The 22,786-nt window shown below is 37.4% G+C and overlaps 4 protein-coding genes and 1 long non-coding RNA gene across 5 annotated transcripts; 1 reads left to right on the top strand and 4 right to left on the bottom strand.

Annotated features, from left to right (window-relative positions):
* Positions 1-635: 635 nt before the first annotated feature.
* Positions 636-5,675, top strand: LOC143374534 (uncharacterized). Its single transcript, XM_076822713.1, has 6 exons — positions 636-926; positions 1,363-1,729; positions 1,804-2,097; positions 2,459-2,809; positions 5,107-5,319; positions 5,406-5,675. Exons 2-6 carry the CDS (start codon positions 1,415-1,417, stop codon positions 5,526-5,528), a joined length of 1,296 nt encoding a protein of 431 aa, XP_076678828.1. The 5' UTR covers positions 636-926; positions 1,363-1,414; the 3' UTR covers positions 5,529-5,675.
* Positions 5,676-7,036: 1,361 nt separating this feature from the next.
* Positions 7,037-9,264, bottom strand: LOC143374572 (targeting protein for Xklp2 homolog). Its single transcript, XM_076822819.1, has 6 exons — positions 8,399-9,264; positions 8,235-8,325; positions 8,012-8,138; positions 7,560-7,766; positions 7,336-7,494; positions 7,037-7,260 (listed from the first exon to the last, which is right to left on the bottom strand). The coding sequence occupies exons 1-6, from the start codon at positions 8,586-8,588 to the stop codon at positions 7,087-7,089; spliced, it is 948 nt and encodes a 315-aa protein (XP_076678934.1). The 5' UTR covers positions 8,589-9,264; the 3' UTR covers positions 7,037-7,086.
* Positions 9,265-11,353: 2,089 nt separating this feature from the next.
* Positions 11,354-13,288, bottom strand: LOC143374668 (breast cancer metastasis-suppressor 1-like protein). Its single transcript, XM_076822960.1, has 3 exons — positions 13,157-13,288; positions 12,547-12,764; positions 11,354-12,469 (listed from the first exon to the last, which is right to left on the bottom strand). Exons 2-3 carry the CDS (start codon positions 12,762-12,764, stop codon positions 11,995-11,997), a joined length of 693 nt encoding a protein of 230 aa, XP_076679075.1. The 5' UTR covers positions 13,157-13,288; the 3' UTR covers positions 11,354-11,994.
* A 1,375-nt stretch (positions 13,289-14,663) lies between these two features.
* LOC143374588 (uncharacterized) lies at positions 14,664-15,138 on the bottom strand. The gene is made up of 2 exons (XR_013086692.1): positions 14,981-15,138; positions 14,664-14,909 (listed from the first exon to the last, which is right to left on the bottom strand). It is a non-coding gene; the product is annotated as an uncharacterized LOC143374588 (long non-coding RNA).
* Positions 15,139-16,859: 1,721 nt separating this feature from the next.
* LOC143374573 (uncharacterized) lies at positions 16,860-19,454 on the bottom strand. The gene is made up of 5 exons (XM_076822820.1): positions 19,073-19,454; positions 18,735-19,006; positions 17,432-17,571; positions 17,245-17,366; positions 16,860-17,156 (listed from the first exon to the last, which is right to left on the bottom strand). The coding sequence occupies exons 1-5, from the start codon at positions 19,160-19,162 to the stop codon at positions 16,875-16,877; spliced, it is 906 nt and encodes a 301-aa protein (XP_076678935.1). The 5' UTR covers positions 19,163-19,454; the 3' UTR covers positions 16,860-16,874.
* Between the last annotated feature and the right edge of the window lie 3,332 nt (positions 19,455-22,786).

Raw genomic sequence — 22,786 nt, 5'->3', positions numbered from 1 at the left:
ATCATAGTAACCGCGGATCGTCGCCGGCGTTATCGGTGCATGCGCATTACGGTGGATTAGGACCTCTATACCTTTCTCGTTTGCACATGTCTTTCTCTCTCGCACCATGTTGGCGACAGTTTCAAGCTCTCAATGAGACCTCCATGTATATATGCTCTAAGCGACGCAGTGATGTTTCCCTCACGAAATAGAAGAGTTCTAGACGGAAACGTGTGGCTCGGCAGTGCCCTAAACCATATTCATGAAATACTGTAGAATGTTAGCGACAAAAAAAGACTAACCACGGTAAGCTATCCCACAATCGAATCTCGATCTGCTACAATCGTTTGAGACGTGTGTACTAAATATATAGCGCAACAAGCGAAGTGTGCGTTCTTGCATTACTGTTAAAAGTTTATCCTACAATTAAATACGTTCTTAAGTAACAGATCTCTATTTATTTGCCCAATTAACAACATGAATATTTTCAGTGATTCAGTAAGTGTGGCGGATATGTTCCCTGTTTGTACTTACATACATACACAGTACTTGGCTGCGGAGACAAAAAATCAACAGGAACCCACGTTTCAAATTTCCCGCCTACATTAATTTATTTGTACACCAATCCGCCTAGATGGTGTTGATCGTGTTAACAAAATAATACATTGAGTGTCAATACTCGAGTGGAGCGGAGGAACGTCAAACAAAGAGCCAATTGCCCAAATCAAACGCAATAGTAGTTGATATGTTGAGAATAGTAAACACCGAAAAGTATCGCAACTTTCACTACGGATAATCGAGATTCATTGATTCTGCAACAGCGAATAATTGGACTGTAGCGCCATCATCATTCGCGCAATTATGAATCATGAACAAACTGAAGACAAAATATTGATAAACTGTCATTTCTGGGCAACTTCTGTCACGTTTACGAGATAACTTTTTAGGTAAGTCTAAATTCCAACTGAAAGTAGGGCGAATAGTATTATTTCAGATTCTCAAATCGGTTTATTTCTTTAATAATTACAAGGCTTATCTTAATTCAATTAGAGGAGGTGATAAATGCTTCCTCCAAATCAGTGATTTATGACGTAATTCTTTAAACATATTCTGTAAATTCTTTTTATTTGGCAACAACAACTCAATCGCTTAACTATTAATCTGACGCTTTTTGCGTACAATTGTAACCTTTTCTTGACTGCTGCAGACACGTAGATTGGAACAAATAGTAACAGATGTTTTTTCATTTTTCTCATTTATGTATACTTACGTTTTCATAGAAAACACGGTACAAGGATGCCAGAAATTAGTGATTATCAACAGTATCAAATTTTAAATGAAGTAATTGCTACATTAAAATTACAGTAAATGTTTATCTTGCAGAGTCATCGGACACAGAGATTAAAGTGAGATCAACTTGAATTAATTTTCAAGCATGGACTCTGATCCAGAAAAAGAGTTTTCCCTAGTAGGACAAGATGTGGAGAAGTCATTGGACGTTAACTCTAAAATCTCTATTGAACCTGAAACTCATTTACAGAGTCTTGGTTTCTCCCTGAATAATGGGAAAGCCAGATTCATATTAGATGATAATACACCTATATATTCAGATGCAGCACTGGCCAACTTCAGTGTTGTCGATACAGATGATACTCTGTCATTTGTGGTACTAGGTAAAGATTCATTGGATTCCATTAAAGCATCTTCGCTTGCATCATATGCTGATATTCAACAAAAAAGCATGTCTCTTGTACGTATCACTTATCTGCTTGAAAATTAATGTACTAATTAGATTATGAAATAAAAATTGGACTTTCACTGCAGGATTACAATTCTATGATAGCATCGTTGGATTCAGCGGAAATAGAGCAGAAGTTGAATGAATTATTACAGGAAAATGCAAAGCTAAAGGAAACGTTGAAACAGAACAACATAGCTATGAAACAACAATTTAACACCCTAGCCAGCTGGCAAGAACAGATCATGAACGTACATCAGAATCATAAGAAAAAGTTTCTTGAAACCAGAAATTTTATAAATTACCTGAAAAAGGAAAATACAGAATTGAAAATCAAACTTTCCACTGAACACCCTAGTGATACGAAAATCGAATACGAGGTGTGCGAACATTAAGTCTAACACATTGCGGCCTGTGGGCCACATTAAGCTGTATCACTTTCTGCTTTAACTAAATTGAAACTAATACATATTTAGTCATAATTTTTCCAATGCAAATACAGGCTGATGTGAAAACAACCATTAAAAATAAACCAGTTGAACCTATTTCATCGTGAAATTCGTGCTCTTTACGAACATAACGTAAAAAGCATGAATACGAAACAGTAACGAGTCAGTAACATGCACCAACTGAATCGTATTAACGGATGCGACGGCTGAGTGCTGCGGGCGAATCACAAAGTGTTCATTTTTTCTGTTTTATTACTATCACTGTCTTATTAATTCTATTGATTTCGTATAGGCTCTTAGTACGAGCGTGAAGAAAGAAGAAGGAACGTCTGGTCCAGTAACTGAACTCCAAGAAAAATTATCCTCATTAACGAACGAGTTAAATAGTTCTGAAATCAACTTTGAAAAAGTATCTTCTGAAGTTCAGAAACTGCTGTGCATCTCAAACTTAATGATCTCCCAGTTACAACAAGCCACATCTACGATACAAGAACAAACCCTGAATATAAAACAACTAGAAGTACAAGCCGTGATGTCAAAGTCCAATGATTCGAATAACTGCGCGGAATGTGAAAAGTGTTTAATAAAAGATAAGGAAATTGATTCTCTGAAGGAATCTATCGGACTTGAACAAGAATTACATGTAAGTGTTTTAATAAGTGTATAAAAATCAGTTTGCCAGTCGAGTATTCAAATGTATACATATTTGTAGGCAACTACCCCTGTATAAGTTTGCATTAAACGTTCAGTAAATCCCCCACAATTCCGCCAGTAGCGTCGAGAAAAGATACAGTGGTATAACGAAAAGGTACAAGAATTAACGTCTTCCTTTGATAAGCAAGTCGATCATTGTACCAATATAGAAAAATACTTGAAAGAACTTAGAGATATATTAGCAGTTGATGGAGCATTGAACAAATCCTGTACAAAATACGGAGAATTGGATTGCACTTGACTATCCGAAAGCACGGATTTATGTAAAAATGCTCAAGAGACGCGCCTTTGGGCAGTCGTTTGCGTCCACGGGCGCGCCCGCCTGTCCGCAGTCCTCACTTCTCGGTAAAAGATCTCGTGGTCGGGAACTCTATTACAGTAAATCCTCGTTATAGCCCCGTTTTTACCTTGCGTAGTGCGTCTGGTGACTATCCCCACCATTTCTTGGAATCCTTTGGTCGAGAGTGAGAGAACCCGAGAAAGAGCGAGAGGGAACGAAATAGTCGACGGTAACTTCGTGTCAACTGTTTCGTTCCTTTCTGCTCGCTCTTGGGTTTTCTCACTCGCGGCATTGGTCGCACGGAATGGTGTCCGTAACGCGTCGTACGCCCGCTGCCAGCCCTGTTCGTCGAGTTTAATACGAGTATTTACTGTACTTTAGAGACCGTATGGCCGTTACAACTATATTATTACACACATAAACGCTCCGCCCCACTACTTCGGCTGCTTCCCATTCCGTTGTCGAACTCACTTGACCTTGAACGCTTTCGAGGTTGTAAACGGGTCTCAAATAGATGCCCATCAAAGGGGTAGTTGAGTGTCGATGACAAAGAAAAGGCGATAACTGTACAAAATCAGTTTCAGAAAGCCATGTTGGATTGCAATTCAATTCTGTATGAACTGGAAACTCCAACCGAAAAACCCGAAGAAAATCCGTCGAAAAATATATTGACTTCCGAATTCGTTAAAAAAGCAGCAGAATTAGAGAAGCAGAACATTGAATGCATTCGATTACTAGAGCAAGAAGTAATGTCACTTGCTAAAGAAAAGGAAAGCTTCGAAGAAGACAAAACATTACTTGAAATAGTATCTTCAAACAGAGAAGAAAAATTTGAATGATTGAAAGAAACTTTTGCAGCAATGGATAAGTTCGGACGTCCGAAAAGGAAAAATTTAATGTAATGTAAGATCATTTAGTCAGGGAGGTTGGAACCTTGCATGAGAGTTAGAGCAGGCATACCCAACCAGGGATGCTATGGATCATCCTGCCCCACAAGATTGTCAGGACGATCCATGGCAACTCTGCAGCCCAACTATTCCATTTTCAGGCGCGGGCGCTTATTTGCGCCCAAAGTTTGGGTCCGTTTAAGGTTAAGCGAGTTGGACAAAGGAATGGGGAGCAGCTGGAGTAGCGGAATCGGAGCGTTTATCTGTGTAACACATAGTTGTAACGGACCCACGGTGTCTACATTAACAGGGTACCCCGCTACGAGATTTTTTACCGAGAAGTGGGGAGAACGGACGGCGCGTCCGTGGGCGCAAACGACAGCTCCAGGCGCGTCTCTTGAGCATCTTGAGAGTGTAGAGGAGAGTTTTGATCGTCACATAGAAGCTAAAAGTCGATGCTTCGAGACGACACGCATAAGCAGTACCAGCACCCGCGACCGCGACCAACTGACGGTTTTGCGACGAATCGATAACCTAACATTCCCGAAATCGGACAGAACATAAATGCGAACACCCGCGACGCTAACAGGACTGTACATAGTATTATTTCGACGCCTCGGGAGTCGTTGACGTTACCAGCCTTTGCCGCGAACCTGAAAGCCAGCAAATAGCCCTTATCTATTAAGCGTACATTTGAGCTAGTGTGAGTGTAGTGCGGACCTGTCCAGGGAGTTGCTCTTCGCTGTTGAAGGCACCAGGCCCCTCGCGCCCCTTAAGAGCGAAAGGTCCCCATGGTGGGACACAACCGTCGCTCTTGGTTTCGCTTGCAACCACCCGCGGTAGCTCTTCGAACACAAGAGCAAAAGTTGGATGGGCTTGGTGTAGTGCATAAGTTAGCGTATGCTTAATAAGAAACAAAGTATTGGTTTCGCCCGGCTAACTAATCCCAAAAAGAGTATACAGAAGAAAGGCTTTAATATAACAGAGTTAGAAATATACATAGAACTACATGTAAGAGTTACTAAAACTTGTTGCCTGATACTGGTATTTCTAATGCAGGCGGAGAATATCAAATTGTTACGGATGCAGTTAAATCTCTATGAAGAAGATTTCAAGCAGGAAAGGAAGATGAAAGAATCATTGCTGGCAGAGAAGGAGAAACTGAATGATGATTTGCAGAAACAAATAGTGTTCAATATACAATTACAGGAACAAATTAGTGGGTTGACTGCTGATTATTTGATGAATGGTTTGTCCGGATCTGCAGCTGAAGTAAGTTCTTATACTGCCAGTACGATTTGCAACCATAGAATTCAATTATTGAGCATCAACATTTATCATAAAAATCGAATTTCCAGGGTACGTTACGGGATATAGAACCTCCTCTGATGTCCACCTTTTTGTGCCCGAAGTGCGATTGCAGCTTTAGAAGTATGCAATCTTTGGAACAACATGTTAATAGTTGTTTGAGTTTAGAGTGATTCGAAATCACACAGTGTTTCGTTATCTATACATATGTAAAGATATCAAATAGAGTCACAAAGAGAAATATATGTATAAAGTTTTATGTATTGGACTTTGTAAATACAAGAAACAAACTATCGAACATAATTTTGAATATTCTAGAATTTCAGTTTTATTGCTGATTACTACCCAGATAACACACAACGTCTTAAAGGCGTCCATTTTACGTCTGTTTTTGATCTGAACGTCTACGAAATTATTAGAACGTCTGTTTGCAGACGAATGTGAAATTTTAAAGAATGAGTCTAGAGGTCGGTTGATGATATTCTATAGAACAGGGTTGACTAACTGGTGGCTCGCGAGCCACTGGGGGCACCTCCGCCTTGCTGCCACGTTGAACGGCCCCCCTCCATACCGACCAAACTCTGACGATCGCAGTCGATTCCTCCTTCCTTCCTTCTCTTTTTGACTGCGATCGGGAGGGCCTGGGAGGTATGGAGGGGGCCTTTCAGCGTGGCAGCAAGGCGGGGGTGCCCCCCCGTGGCTCGCGACCCACCAGTTAGTCAACCCTGCTATGGAATATTCCGCGTCAATGCACATTTTTATAAACAATTAATAATAGTTATGTATCGAGAAACTAAAAGTGTTTAGAAGGAAGTCTGTTGGGTAGTTGCGAATAGCGGTTGCTTTGTAAGCGGGGAAGTCTTGGTTCAATTCAATTCTCATCACCGCTGAATTTACAACCCATTTTCAAAGCTCGATGTTGTTGCTGAAGCTGATACCGAAAACCGCTGCAGCTGCCTAACGTACGATGTTGGTCTTCTGCCTTTTTTTATACATAAACAGAAATAATTCCTTGAAATGTTATTTACAAAATAAGCTCTTCTAGGATGGACTCTTTAAAATTAACATCACGATAAACTGGTAATGAATCGGGGTTCCCCGTTTCAGGTAAGCCAGCCGCTCGCTCCGCTATTATGGTCGGTTTACCACTCGCACCCCAGATTACTGTAAATCAAGCAACAACATCAAGCTTTGAAAATTTGAAAGTGGAAAGGAAGAAGTAAAATATAGAACTATTAGCTTAGAATGAAACTGAGAATGAATTGCTGTAGGATTGAGATTAAACTGGTGTTGGATTACTAATTGGCTGATACTGACTCTGGCTGACGAATATGTACACAGGTTTTTAAGGGTTTCTTGGGGTAGATGTGTGAGTAACACGTTGGGGCAACGATTTAGGAAACTACATATATTTAGCAGTGGAGGATATTTAATCGTATTTTACGGGCACTTTGCTCAGTGCGCAAGCTTTTATTTTTGTCCTATTCCCGTAGATAAGTAAATTAATTAAAACTCGTCAATGCAAGAAGTGTCCTTCTCGAAGTCTGAGAAAACTCTGACGAAGGCACAGGAAAAGGAAGTTACTTCCAGTTGAGTGTTGGTACCAATGTCTGTTTATTGACTATTCAAATATTTGTAGGCAACATAAATATAAATGATCTAGTATACCTTGATAAAATCTTTCATCTACCTAAACCCCTGACTGCGCTCCTAAGCTATAATTTCCAATACCTAGGCACGACAACGACGTTTGAACGATGGTGGACTCATAGGATCAGTCAATGGTCGCTTTCCAGTTTTTGACACACACATTTTGTACATGCGAATTGGTTGTGCTTTGTGAACAGTTTGTTTTCTTAGTCGTGCTATTTCTTTTTCTTCCCGCTTCTTCAAGATAGCGAGCTCCTGTAATTTTTACTTTATTACAATATGATCTTTTGACTTGAAAAATGAAACGCCATTAAAATACACCCAACTTACCACTTGTCTGGCGTGTTCCCTCTGCGTTTCTTTCTCTTTTATGATATTTTCGAAACGCTTCCTCTCTTGAGCCCGTAATGCTGTATGAAGGCATGGTCCTTTTGGAGTTACTAAACTCCTTTTCGCGGAGATTGGCATAAAAGGTGGTCTCTTCCAAATCTGAATTATAAGTAACTATAGTAAACTTAAGAACTAAGTATGTATCGAGTTTCTGATTGAATTACCTCGGCATTCTTCTTTACGGGGTTTTTAGGTCTCTTTGTACTTTGAGCCTTCTCATTAGCATTGCTCTTTATCTTATCATTTCTATCTCTAGTTCTATTATCATTATCATTATGTTTATTAGTATTAGTGGGCCCTGATCGGGCTTCTAAAAACTTGGGAGCAGGATTCGCTCGAAACACCTTCGTCTTCTTTTCTTTCTCCAGGATCTATAAATAAAATTAACGAGTCAGAATTTGTTTACCAATTACATTAAACTTGCATTAAAGTTACAATTACAATTTTTCGTGCTTTGTTGACGCGCTCTTGTTTATCTTCCTGTCTATGCATTGGTTGTAATTTGAAGGCAAATGCACAATTTTCCTTTTTACCCTGCTTCTCCTGAAACGTTTATCACAGATTCATAAACCAAACACCCTTAATTAAGTTGGTCGTGAATATAACAATTAAATACCGTTGTGTAGCTACCATCCTGGACCACATATTCTTCCCTACACTTCTCGCTTCCGTGGTGCCACATATAGGGCGCTTCCTCGGATGGTACGTACTTTATACCGGACAGAGGATCATTATTAGAAGACCTGAAATCATATGAATAAATAAATTTTATGATAAAAACATTCTCTGTTCAAAAGATTGCTATCGCATCCATGTTCAAATAAATTCACGATTCTTACGCGACCAATGTATTTTCTTTGTGAAAAGGATTGAGAAGCTTCCCATTGTCGAAGTCAGGTTTCGGTGTGCTCACGATTACGGCCACCTTATCTGAAAGAAATGGAAATTGTCCGTGGAAAATTGACGGATTTCCTTAGTTCTTTCCAAGTACATGATCACTTACCGAAGAAGAAGTCCCCAGTTTCGGGTAAATTGGAAAATGCAACGAATCGTGGAGACTCGATCCCGTGCCATTGCTTTTTGTCTGGCTTCCTGCGTTCTGGCTGGACATTCATTTTTTGCCATAATTTTTTCGATGGTGGTTTCAAATTATTCGTTGTGCACGTCTCTGATCTCGCTGATTGCTCGTACATAATTAGCGTTTGCCATCAATCATGTGGCTGATAACACATCTAACTAAAACTTCGGTCCTCCGGGGACGCAATCCGTTTGAATCGGTTGAAGATTCTTGATATATCGACGTAGCTTCTGAGATTTCAATGGAAATCAATTGTCTGAAATTTCCTCGCCAAATTAACTGGTCCAATGCCTATTGACTAGCTAAACTCTTTTCCTCGAGACTGTCATCGATATTTAGCAACGGTAACTCGCTTGTTTACGTATGAACAGGTCGAGCCGCGTTTGTGTTCTGAGTTCTCGTTAGGGAATACAATCCCGGTCATTATTTAGTACCCCGGGATTTTTTAAAATCTATCTCGGGATTCCGGGACTAATCCCGGGATTGGGTAATAGAAAATTTCAGTAAACAAAATGATTTATTATGTGTTAAAATTCTAAATCTTTATTTAAAGCAAACAAACTTACTTTCTATCATTAGTCTGAAACACGAGATTAAAATCATTTTTAACAATAAAAACAGTAGAATAATGGAGAATAATAAAGTCTCGATAAGTAGATAATATCAGTAAAACATTATGAAGATTTTTGGAAATGCGAACGAAGAAACCGCAAAGTACCTAAAGCACAGATCTACAATGTTTCGACTTTACGTGTTCAGACAAGTAGCGATTTGCAACTCGCTGCGATTTCGAAATAGCGAAAAGTGAGAATATCATTGTAAAAATAAATATAGTTTAGTTTAAGTTATATGCGGTTTAATATTATTATTTAAATAAATCATTATTGTTATTATTATTGTTCTTATTATTATGAAATGACTATGTTTATTTATTTTTATATTTTTCAGGTGTTCATAAAGTAATTTACGTTTTTTAAAAATCCCGAAATTTGCGGGATTACTTATATCAAATTTCGGGATTATTGGAATCTAAAAAATAGCCGGGATCGTGGAATCCCGGGATACCGTAGCCCGAGATTGTATTCCCCAGTTCTGATACAAAAGCCACATATGCGATGATGACAATGATTCAAATATAATAAGTTCAGTGATCTTACATTTCGTGGTAAAGAATCACAGGAAATTCATAATAAGTTCAGTAAAAAGATCAAATTCGTTTCAATGAAATCAAACTTATAGATCATCCAACACTAGCGAATGAGTTTAAAAAAATTCACTATATATGTAGATACTTATATGGCAGTAAATGCAAGCTTATAATACAGGATGTTCGACAACAGATAATAGAAAATGAAATATGGGAAATTCTAAGCCACAAAATAAAAGGAAAATAAAATGTAAAAAAAATGCGGTGGAGGCTTTGCTCTTTAGTTATTAATGTTTGAAAATTCCAGGCAGGAATGCCTGATGAATGGCAAAAATTCGGTGCTTTTAATGTGCTGAATAAGATTTTAATATTTTATCTGTTTATTTTTATGCAGGGGCAGAATTCATTTCTTCTTTAAAAGTATAATTACTTCGTACTCGAGCATTGCATTGTAATTTCAAGGTCATTAAATTAATTCGCGAATGAAAAAAATTAAAGTGCTTAAATTAAGCAGAGTAGTTTCACATAAATTAAATAGCTTAGAGTCTTCATTTCATGTCTACTAATGTATTTTTTCAGCCACGTTTCAGTGAAAGCCGTAGTGAATTACCGGCAAATTTTTGAGAGCACGAACACAATTAAAGAAACTACACGATATCCAAAACACTTGAACAATTTATTAAATAAAACCACGATTGACAAAACATACAGCGACTTATAAATACAAAGATTGTACTAACGACTTAAGGGGGACCAACAGTGTGGCGACCTTAGAAATAGGTGTTTTTGAAGATGGGTTGTGGCGCAGGTTCAATAGATAGAAATGTGATTTTTTTTATAATTAATAATACATTTATTGAACTAAGCAAAGAATCGACTTTTGTTTTAATCGAATAAATGTTCGCTCGTGGCAATCGGAATGCGCGATGGTTGCAACGCCTGATCGTCGGTTGGGTTGCAACAATATCGAATTAAGAATTGGTGGTAGGGGTAACTTGAAAAGTATGGTTTTTTCGATAATTATTTTTATGCAGTTTTGTAGATATAAAAAATGATGCAACTTTTGTTTAAACTTCTTTTCGATATCTCTCACCGTTCTCGAGATATTCCACGCAAAAGAAATTTCTGCATTTCTTTCAGAGGGTGATTTCACCCCCTAAACCCGCACTATGGCACCAACAGAAAATAGGTTTGTGTTACGGATGAACTACTCTAGTTGCACACAAAGTTGCATAATTATCTGAATTTTCGGATTGTCTAACTTCCCTCGTTAGTGGCTGACCACCACAGTGATTGGGAGATTGGGACCCGATCATGCATTTTCCATCTTTTGACAAAAAGATTAAATGACGTTCCATTTTAAGATGGAGTTTTTAAATTTAACGTCGCAATGAGCTGTTAAAGACAGCGGTGCGCCTCGCTTCAGGTAAGCGAGCCGTACGCCCCGCTATTACGGTTGGCTGCTTCAACTACTCGCATCCCATATTACTTCAATGAGGTCTAAAAACAATAACGACAGGTCTCGTACCCATCTGAATGGTGGCATTTATACTTGAATTTTACAAACCCACTGTTGACCAATGACACCTCTTTTTATAATAAGGAAGGAAAGAACAAAAAGGCTCCTTCCATCAGGAGAGGATAAGGATGAGAGGGACAACGGCATGGATAAGATCATTTCGACTGATAGGGTTAAGCCTATCAAGGGATATAAAATTCACATTCGCAAATAAGTCTTTTGTTGAAAGTTTATTAAAAAATAAGAAATATACATATTTCATTATTATGATACAATTTGTACACGAGTAATGATGTAACATCATTAAAAGTTAAATCAATTTTTTCTAAATATGGTTTTGTAAATAAATTTTAAATCGAAGACTTCTATAGATTTAAAACTGAGAAACTATGCTCATAACTTCGAACATTTTTAAGAAATTTATTTCACAGAATCTGTTATATATAAATTCAATGTGATTAATTTTGCAGGCGATGATTGCGTAATCTAATCTTTAGATTTAAAAGTAAGTAATTTTCACGCATAGACTACAACTTGTATTCCTAAACTTGGAATAACTCTATCCACAATCACTTGATATCGATCAGTTCGTAAATCGTTTTCTTAAAGGCATAAATATTGTATTGTTGTGGAATTTCTCCATAAGTCACACATATTTGAATATCATTCAAACTGGTTTTCTAGAGATCAAGGTGGTATACTGGAAGGCACCCTATACAAGTACTATAAATGTACGAAAAGCGCCAATGTCGCAAAATAAGGGTTATGTTCGCCTTTAAGTTGTTCAAACATCCCATTTTTATAAAACGGCGATATATTAACATCATTAAAATTTGGTCGTTATTACACTTAATATTAGATTATTTCAGCTTTTCGGCTGCTCAGGCTTTTCTTTATTAATGCCCAATCTTCAAGAATATCCGCATCACTAAGCATGTAAACTATATAAGGCCCAGCAACAGAAACAGCCCTTCTCCTTTCAGTGTGATTTCTGCGTCTCTTACCAGTTGAATTTAGCCACAAATCGGCATGAATATCAACATTATTTCTATCTTCCTCTAGTCTACGAATCTTTTCCTGTAAGTCGTTGCGAATACAATTCCAGATTAATTCCTTTTCGCTTTCAAAATTTTGCAACGCGGCTTGCTCTTCAGCTAGGAATTTGTTCTGTATATTCTGTAATCTGTATTGTTTTAATATCCCAGCTACTTCTGCTTTTGTTTTCATATTCTCTTTCAAACGTTCCAAGGGCACCAAATATTCCTCAGATTTTCCAACCCGAACTTCTCCTTCTTTTGTGTCTACTTGAGTAATCCTTTCACGGTAAAGTCTGAAATTTTGTGTAAATTTCTCATAGGAAAGCATACTTATTTCCTACAAAATTTTCACAACAGTGTGATTACTTACTGCTCTTTGAGCAAAGTAAATTGTCGTTCTAAATCTATTAGGTTTTCCATGCATTCATTGCGTCGCCTTTCGCATTCATCCTCATCCATTTCTGAAGAGTCATCACTGTCGCTATGTTCTGCACTGCTTTCGCACGATGCAGAACTTTGATTACTATCGTTACTGTCATGTGACATTTCTTCACCTTCCGCCTCCGATTCATCTTTAATGCTTGGCATCTGTGTAGGTGTAAAGCTCACTTATGCACTTGCATAGCAAGAGTTTTGAATTAAAAAACAAAGGATTTCTAAAACAGGATGAAGATTCACTCGATATTTCTTCATTGTATAATTAATTTCACTGTATAAGTTGGGGTTATGTTAATATAACCTCAAATACAACATTTACGGTATGTTGAAAATACTTAAATAACGCCGAAAGGAAATAATGAATTATCGTACTAAATATTTATGAATCCTAAGTCAAGACATTATGTAAGGAACATGTGTTCTGTACGTATTGGATTTTCTTATAATTAGAAGGTCGGGAAGTTTCTTCCGAAATTTTAAAGTATATCATTCAAGTATACCAATAATTCTACTGCTTATGCAGTAGTAATGTGCATACTCACTGTGAAGTAATTTTATGTTATTTTTAAAAAAATCATAAAATATTTAATGTAGCAAAAAAAAAAAATATCGTCTGTCAAGTTTTCCGTGCATATAACCATTTGTATCTGGTCAACTGTCAACTGACCGCCCGAACATGTGGACATCTGTTGCGCATGCGCATTACGCAGTGAGTGTTTCGAACGATGAATGCATATGCTTTTATTGCTATCGTTTTGCTATGAAATTAGTGTAGGTCAGTGGTAGGTTTACTACGTTATATCGAATTTACTACGTGACGCGCATAAAAAATGTAAATAATTGTAGAAATTGTATTCAATGTAAAAAATTCAAATACAAACTATTAACCTCTACCTACTGCATTGAATTTTACTGCCCAATATTTTAAATTAGTTTTAAGTGAAGGCAAGAAATAGAAAAAGAGCAAGACAGAAAACTGAAGAAATGCCGAGATCACTAAAAGAGAAAGCTACGCGAAAAACGATTCCACTTGGGCTCGCGCGGGCCTGATCGCCACATGTTCTTGACGAACGCCAGGCCCAGGCGAAACCCTCACGAAACGAACTGTAGAAGAATAAGCAGGAAGTTGTAAATAGTAAGAGAATTTAGAAATGTGAAAGTTAGAAACATAGGAAAAGAACAGTATCGCAGAAAAAGAACGTGGTGGTAGAGACGCCACAGACGTATCACAAAGTTAAAACAATTGCCTGAAACATATATATGTTTAGTCATTAAGTCTTAAGTTATAAGTTTGTTCCTGGATCATTAAATTTTCTTTTACGTCTTTATTCTATATATATGTGTATATCTACTAGCAAAATACCCTCGCGCTTCGCTTTGGGCCTAAGAGATATTAAGGACTCAACAAAAACTCAATTCACCCCTTTTCACCACTCTCTTAGGGGTTGATTAGGGCAGAATCCTGAAATTGGTTTTTAGGCATTTATGTGGGTAATCTTTGGAAGTAAAAATCGGGCCTAAAAGAGTTTGAGGAATCCGTGAAAATACATTTTACTCCGTTGCACCCCCTTAGGGGTTGATTAGGCCAAAATCCTGAAATTGGTCTTTAGGCATTTGTGTGGGTAACCTTTGTAAGTAAAATCCAAGTTGACATCAATCGGGTCTAAGAGATATTAAGGAATCCGTGAAAATACACACTTTACCCCTTTTCACCCTCTTAGAAATGGAATTCCAAAAAGTCCCTTCTTTTCCAGCACCTATGTCGTAAAAGGAATATACTCTTCGAATGTCATGTTTTTAGGGTCAGCAGTTTGGGCTAGGCGGTGATGAATCAGTGACACAACGATTATATAAGTACAGATATATATAAAAGAATTGACATAATTGTCTTACAATTAGTATGTATCCTATTGATATACATATGTTTTGTCTACTTCGTATTCTGCTGTTTCAACGAGTTGCCTCACTTCTCTAAACCTCTGAAGAATTCGAGGATAGGAAAATTCTTTTCTGATAGGCACAACGATGTAACCTTTATCCTCCTTTGGTTGTCTAGTTTGCATGTTATATATCTGTCGGTACGTCGCGTTGTACATCTTCATCAAGAAATCTGTCAATTTCGGACGCTGTTGCATCTAATTTTTCATCAACCTTATTACTCCATGCATTTGATTCTGCAATTCGATTTTCGAATTCACTAGACATTTTCTCAAAAGTATCAGAAGTCTTCGTTGCTCGATCTTTCACGACTGTCACTTGTTCTTCGCTTACATTTGCAATTGCGCCACGCATATCCTATAAAGATAAAATTTCAGTCATAAATACTTTCAAAGTAATAATTAGGTTTAAAGTATCATTAAATTTACATTGATTACGGAAAGCTGTTCATTCTTATCCACCGCCATTGACTGTTGCATTTCTTAAAGAGTGCATTTAATCAGATCCTGATACTGTTTCGATGCACTGTAGCTTGTATTTATACGCGACTCTAATTCGTCTAGCAGAATCTTCCCTTCAGAATCTTCCCGACATTAATAAGATTAAAGTAGCTGCCGAAGAGCTTTGTGAAAAGCAAGACTTCGCACAAAAACAACGTTTGTTTGCAAAGGTATCGACAAAGGTATCTCTACTTATAATTTGAATATTGTATTGGTTTTTAGTATCACAAGTACTTAACGCGCACTATTTTTTAGAAACTGGATGAAGTATCTGCTGAGTTGAGGCGTCTAAGTGAGCGTGAAAGGAAACATTATGTTACTGCGACTAAGGAATGTGAAAATATTAATGATTTTTGTAAGAAAGAATCGCTTGACACATGCCTATGGGTAATGCGCAATCAGCAAAATGAGAAATAACTTAAAGATGATTTAACAACAATGTTTTGAAAAAAAAAGTTGAAGCCACTGTTACTGTTGGAACAGAGAAGGTGATATCTACACTTAATTTGCTAAGTTTAAGCGTTTGAAGTCTATTTTGCGGTAAGAAGAATTTTTCTACATATCAACAGGTTCATATTATGTTATGCTTCAATAATAGAATGAAGAGGCATCAAATGGAACCGAAAAATTTGGAAAAAACCACCTTTTATGCCAATCTTAACGAAAAAGAGTTTAGTAAGTCCAAAGAACTATTAGCTTAGAATGAAACTGAGAATGAATTGCTGTAGGATTGAGATTAAACTGGTGTTGGATTACTAACTGGCTGATACTGACACTGGCTGACGAATGTGTACACAGGTTTTTAAGGGTTTCTTGGGGTAGATGTGTGCGTAACACGTTAGAGCAACGATTTAGGAAATTACGCATGTTTAGCAGTGGGGGATATTCAATCGCATTTTACAGAAGCTTCTATTTTTGTCCTATACCCAACTCATAGAATCAGTCAATGGTCGCTTTCCAGTTTTTGGCACACACATTTTGTATTTGCGAATTGGTTGTGCTTAGTGAACAGTTTGTTTTCTTAGTCGTGCTATTTCTTTTTCCTCCCGCTTCTTCAAGGTAGCGAACTCCTGTAATTTTTACTTTATTACAATATGATCTTTTGACTTGAAAAATAAAACGCCATTAAAATATAATACATCCAACTTACCACTTGTCTGGCGTGTTCCTTCTGCGTTTCTTTCTCTTTTATGATATTTTCGAAACGCTTCCTCTCTTGAGCCCGTAATGCTGTATGAAGGCATAGTCCTTTTGGACTTACTAAACTGTTTTTCGTTGAGATTGGCATAAAAGGTGGTTTCTTCCAAATCTTTCGGTTCCATTTGATGCCTCTTCATTCTATAATCGAAGCATAACATAACATGAACCTTTTGATATGTAGAAAAATTCTTCTTACCGCAAAATAGACTTCAAACGCTTAAACTTAGCAAATTAAGTGTAGATATCACCTTCTCTGTTCCAACAGCAACAGTGGCTTCAACTTTTTTCAAAACACTGTCGTTAAATCATCTTTAAGTTATTTCTCATTTTGCTGATTGCGCATTATCCGTAGCAATTTGTCGAGCTATTTTTCTTACAAATTTCATTAATATTTTCACATTCGTTAGCCGCAGTAACATAATGTTCCCTTTCACTCTCAGTTAGACTCTTCAACTGAGCAGGATACTTCATCCAGTTTCTCAAAAATAGTACGCGTTAAATACGTGCAATATTAAAGACCAATACAATATTCAAATTATAAGTAGAGATATCTTTGGCGATAGCTTTGCAAAAAAACGTTGTTTCTGTGCGCAGTCTTGCTTTTCACTAAGCTCTTCGGCAGCTACTTTAATCTTATTAATGTCAGTTTCATACGGTCGCAAGCTTCCAGTTGACGTTTACACGCAGATTCTACCATTTCGGTCGTTCGAGTTGAAGCGTGTTTTAATTTTTCATGCAAATCATTCCGTACAGTTTGCAGTTTCTTAGCTACTCCAATTTTAATTAAATTGTCGATATCTTCAGCCAATTTTATATACATAGTATTCAATATTTCATCTTTCTGTTTCATTGTGCCATGGGCACTTTCGATTTCGTGTTTTATCGAATTATGATACCTGTGGTACTGGAATATTTCGAGACATATTAATATTTAAAGCGGCATAAGAATGAAAAACTATTTTTGCGGATTTCATATTATATTATATACATACACATTCATGTATACTTGTTGCTAAATTATTTGCCATTATTGAATATTTATCATCCAGATTATTTGGCATTTGTGGCATCCCAGTGCCGATACTCGCGCACTCACTTTGGCTCGCAAGTGCACCTAATGGTGATAGAAATGTAAATCAATATTGGTAAGAATTTATATTTTATACTAGATTATATTACCGATATCATTTTTCATGGATCCGCAAAACTGCTTCAATGCTTCTCCGTGTGAAGAAGTCTCCTTTTCAATGCCTTGCTTGCACTCACGAAAATTACGTTCGAACTGTTCTCCAATAACTTTGAACGTTTCTTCTGCTTTGCTATAAAAGGTAGTATTTTTGAGTTCACTCTATGAATATAAGACATATGAAGAAAGTACTGATTACTATCTCTAAATTAAAGGGACATCCAGACTCCGATACATGTTGCAGTGAAACACTGATGCATCATGATGCAGGTTTCATGACTCTTGCATCTTGGTCAGGTGCCTAGCTGATGAGCAAGATACCAGTTCCGCTTCTGATGCTGAAACACGGAAACCGATCTACAGACGTAGCAACATGTATCATGAAACCTGCATCATGATGCATGTATCAACGTTTCACTGAAACATGCATCAGCGTCTGGAGGACCCTTAAGGGAGACCGCACATCAGTCCCATGAATCGATACTACGTAATACGTATTCCAAACGAAGAGTATTCCAACGTTACATTAGTATCGTAATTCTAGATTTCATAGGAGCCCGAGAATATATTAAAGAATATAGTAGTTAGTTGAATGTGCCTCGAATCGTTGTATCTATTGCGCATACTACGATGTACCGATGCTAGCTATATCAGGTACCCTCGGTCACCTGATGCGAAGCTTTTGTACGCCTGACGTAACGTCGGAACACTATTCGAAAAAGATATTCGCGAACTTTAAATAGTATCGACTTAAAAGCTAACCCTGATAACCAGGTCTGCCGGCAGATCCGGTGCAGTCTATGTCCGCATTCAGCTACGGTTCTGCCGGCAGGCCCTGCCTTGTCAGGATCTGCCGTCCATCTGCCGGCAGACTCTGCCTTGTCAGAGCCTGCTGTCCATCTGCTGGCAGACTGCAGGCAGATTGTTATCAGGGAATATGACTGTTTGATTATTTAGACCAGGGGTGCGCAGGGAGCCGTTTTTAGCGCCTAGCTGCGAGCAACCCGCCTGTCCCGTTGCTAAGATTAGAATCTGTTAGGCGAACTGCAATAGTGTCCGTGCATTTAGTATGACTTGAACCCAGCTATATACACAGCTGCAGTTCTCCTCACCGAATCGAACCTTAGCAACGGGACAGGCGGGTTGCTCGCAGCTAGGCGCTAAAAACGGCTCCCTGTGCACCCCTGATTTAGACAAACTCTCCAGATAATCCAGAGAAGTAACAGAATAGGGTAAACCAATAGTAATCAATGCCTGGACAAATAATCTGATGGTGTACATATACAGTTATCTTACGTTTTGCGGTCAATTTTTTCACGTAATTTCAGGGAATCTGTAGTTGCTGTATCTGCAACATTTAACAGAGCATGGCCGTGCGACGATAAAACGTTCTCTGTAGAAACATGCTTCTCTACTAGGTACTTCTGTTCATCACGTTCTTGCGATGTCACTTTTAATCGATAATTTATTGATTTTAGAGTATCGGTAGTAGTATATAGTATCGCCTTAGCTTCGTGCAACTCTTCCCTTTGAGCAATATTTTCTAATTCAAGTTCCGAAAGTATTTTCTGAAACCAATAACATTAAAATTAATGAACAGTTACACTGATAAAAATAATTAACAAGAAATGTACCTCTCGCTCTTGCATAGTTTCTTTCAGTGCTTTTATATGATTAATCATCTCTTCTATTCCTTTAGTCTGCTGCGAAATTGTTGCCTGCATTTCATTGTAATTTTCGTCTGCAAGATAAACACCACTCTTTTCACGCGCTGCCAATAAATCTTTTCGCAATCGTTCAATTTCTTCTGTATGTTGATTAGGAAATTCTGTCTTTGTAAGCTTCTGATTTATTTCTGGACGATTAGTAACATTTTTTGCACCGTGTGCGTAATCTAATGCCCACAGCGTCTCTTCAAGATTAATACTACCAGGGGATACAGTAGCGATGATCGAGGCTTTTGTACGACCACCTAGTGACTCTTGTAGCAATCTTGTAAGTTTGGATTCTCTACGGGATATAAGAAATAAGAAGTAAGGAAGAGTTTGAGGAATCCGTGAAAATACAGTTTACCCCGTTTCACCTCTTTAGGGATTAATTAGGGCAAAACCCTGAGATTGGTTTTTAGGTATTTGTGCGGGTAACCTTTGTAAGTAAAATCCAAGTTAACATCAATCGGGCCTAAGAGATATTAAGGAATCCGTGAAAAACTACTGTACCCCATGCTAACATTTGCTTAACATTTGGAGGGCCGGGCTGGCCACTATAGTGGCCACCTTTGTCGGCCATTTTGGTGGTATATATGCATAAATTTTAAGTAAATAAAATTTACAATTTCAATGAGAAAATCTCGGCCCTCTAAAGGACCAATTACTTCATCAGTATGTATCAGAGAGAAAGCGTATGAATACCTAAATAATACATGAACCTCTGTAAACGATAAATAATTAAATGCAGCCGTTTTAAATTCATATATTATATATAAGGAAATGACGAAGCAATACATAAATCAACTCCATTATAGAATACAGTTAGTAGAAAATTTGTTCGTAAAATATGCATCCCAAGACTGACCTAGTGGGGCAGGAAGACGTCCTTCAAATAATACAGTATGTCGCCGAATAGACACTTCTTGAGAAGAGTTTCAACGACAAATAAAAAATGTAAGGGGCAAAGGCGATTTGGTGTATGTGCAAAATTCGGGAAAAAGATGTGATGTAGGCCTATGTGTCGATAACTGTTTTGAGTTGTACCACACCAAATTAAATTAGGTATTAAGTTTTTTTCATATCCCTTTTCTTTTTCATATTCACCGTACTTTTTTTTTTATAAATCTTTTTATTCTCCTTATAAACTTTTATTTTAAATATCATTTCACTAAAGTACCTATAATTACTAATTTATTTCGAATTCAAAATAAACCATTTTTATAATTTTAATGTTAATTGTAATAATCAATAATTTTAATAACCAATATTTAATGTTGGAACGCAGGACGAGAGCCGAGCAGGGGTAGCTCGGGAGAGAGTGAGAACGTTACCGGCAGTCGCAGCTACCAAAGCCTAGCAAAGCCAGCATTTCCTTATGATTTTTATTCATATGAAAATAAGCTATTCCTTTTTTCTTTAAGCAATTGCTTTCTAAGCAATACATAGCAATAAATAGCATAGAAATTGTATTTGCAATAGAGACGAGGCTGTGCAATAAGAAGTATTATGACTGTAATTGGTTAAGCATGCGAAGCAGTTACGGTTTTGTGCAGAATAATACGAGCACTCTACGGCCATTTTTCGAATTATGAATATTTTTGTTAGAGTAGTATCAAAACATAAATTATGTTAGCAATTTTTCAGAGAATAATAATTTATGCTTCTGTTATATTTTGTATTGCGCCCCATCGTACAAGAAACAATTTTAAGTCTATGTATAGAGTGGTTGTCTACTGAAAATCTTGTTGCGATTTTTACAAGAAAATGGAGTCAAAGTTCATAAATTGCGACTAACTGATAAACGGAATTGTAGCAAATTCAGATTTTGGAAAAAGGACTTCAGCAGGGTACTTGAAGAAAATAGAGAATATATGGTAGTAATCTGTTTAAAGGCTCCCCCAAACCAACGCGAATTTCGCCGCGCGGAGCGGATCCGCCGCGGATCAGATAACACTTCCCATAAGCCACCACGTATAAAAAAACTGCTGCCTTATCTAATCCGCGACGCGGAGCGGATATTCGCGTTGGTTTGGGGGAGCCCTGACCCTCGCATGACGGACCATAAAATCCGATGGCCGAGTCCCTCGCGACCCGTAATATACACCCGCCGATTTGTTTCCAAATGTAAGATAATCCCGGCGTTACAGCTACGAATGTAAACAGTCAACAACGCACGGATCTCCGGTGACCTGTCCGCCGTTACGCGAAGGTCAAGAATCAAGCTGCCGAACGTCTACATCACCAGCATACATACAACATGGAAATAAAGTAGGAGAATACACAATTTACAACTTGACCTCTAAGTGCGTCAAGCCATCTTCTTTTTAAAATGAAACTGATATCATGCAATTCATGTAACGAGTAGTAATCCTCTAATTTCAAATGAGTGTCTAGATTTAACTTTATCCTTCTTTAGTGAAATAATATTTACGTAAATAAATAATGAGTAGCAACCTCTAAGAAGCTACTGTGATATTGATAAATAACCATAATTTTTAAAGAAATCGCATTTAAAATAATATGTATAAAGAGCATAAGCGCCAATAGAAAGTCAAACATACGGACCTCTAATTTTCAAGTCAATATGCAGTCAATGTAAAAAGTATTTATACGGTGAAAATTTTCTAAAAAACTATGGGACAATTATGGGATAAACTTTTTTTTTAATTCAGGTAATCAAGGCACGCAACCAGTTTGCTGAAAACGTTGGTGTCATTTCGAAATTTTGAAATATTTTTGTCGATAATGTGCTTATTTTTGCTTTCAATTAAATGGAAGTTCAAATGGAATATGTAACACCATTGGTATGACCACTCTGTGTAAGTATATCGTAAAAATTATGCGACTACCCTTATTTAGTATGGTAAAGAAAGCTTAACAAAATTCATTACCATAAACATTGCTGAACATTGATATATTTCACTGAATCATTAGGCACTTACCTAACGCGAAGAAATACTTGTATGTGCTGATATTTTTCCTTTTCCCAATCCGTGTATCAGTCATGTTGCGCGTGATTATTTTGCTCACTGTACCTGGAACCACTTCCAAATGATTCGTTACTGTTTCATTTCAGGGAATTTAAAATGTATGATACCTGCGATGGCCAGCAGGCGCGCTGTATTCCATTCATTATGCGTAGTTTATATGAATCCAAATGTGAACGACGCGTTTACATGAGAATGATTGAGAACGTGTGTATTGTAATAGCGAATTCGGTATCTCGCGCTGGTTCTGCGCTGGTGCCAGAAAATGACTTCGATTGGTTGTTTCTGATAGAGCCGGAGATAGTTCTATAAGAATCAACCAAACATAACAGACATAGTTTGCTATCTGGGTAAGCATTGTTGTTTTCATGCAAAAAGCCTTCTTCAAGCAAAATTTGCTTATTAGTCCAGTGAAATTAGACGGAAATATGGCCAATCTACGGAATAATTCCCAGTAAGCTAAATTTAGGCATGGGCCTTTATTTCGTCGTTTTGAATAATATGTCAAAAGTGTCCATCGATCCGACATCCGCTAAAAATTGTACAGAGGGTTGAATAAAAACGATCTGTTTTTCGCGAATATCTGGTTAACTAACAATTTTACGACAAAAATAGTTATTATGAAATTTATAGCTTAGGAAATTCTCTACAA

Source organism: Andrena cerasifolii, chromosome 11, assembly GCF_050908995.1.
Source record: "Andrena cerasifolii isolate SP2316 chromosome 11, iyAndCera1_principal, whole genome shotgun sequence".
NCBI classification, from domain to species: Eukaryota; Metazoa; Arthropoda; class Insecta; order Hymenoptera; family Andrenidae; genus Andrena; species Andrena cerasifolii.
This window is presented reverse-complemented; position numbering and strand designations above follow the sequence as displayed.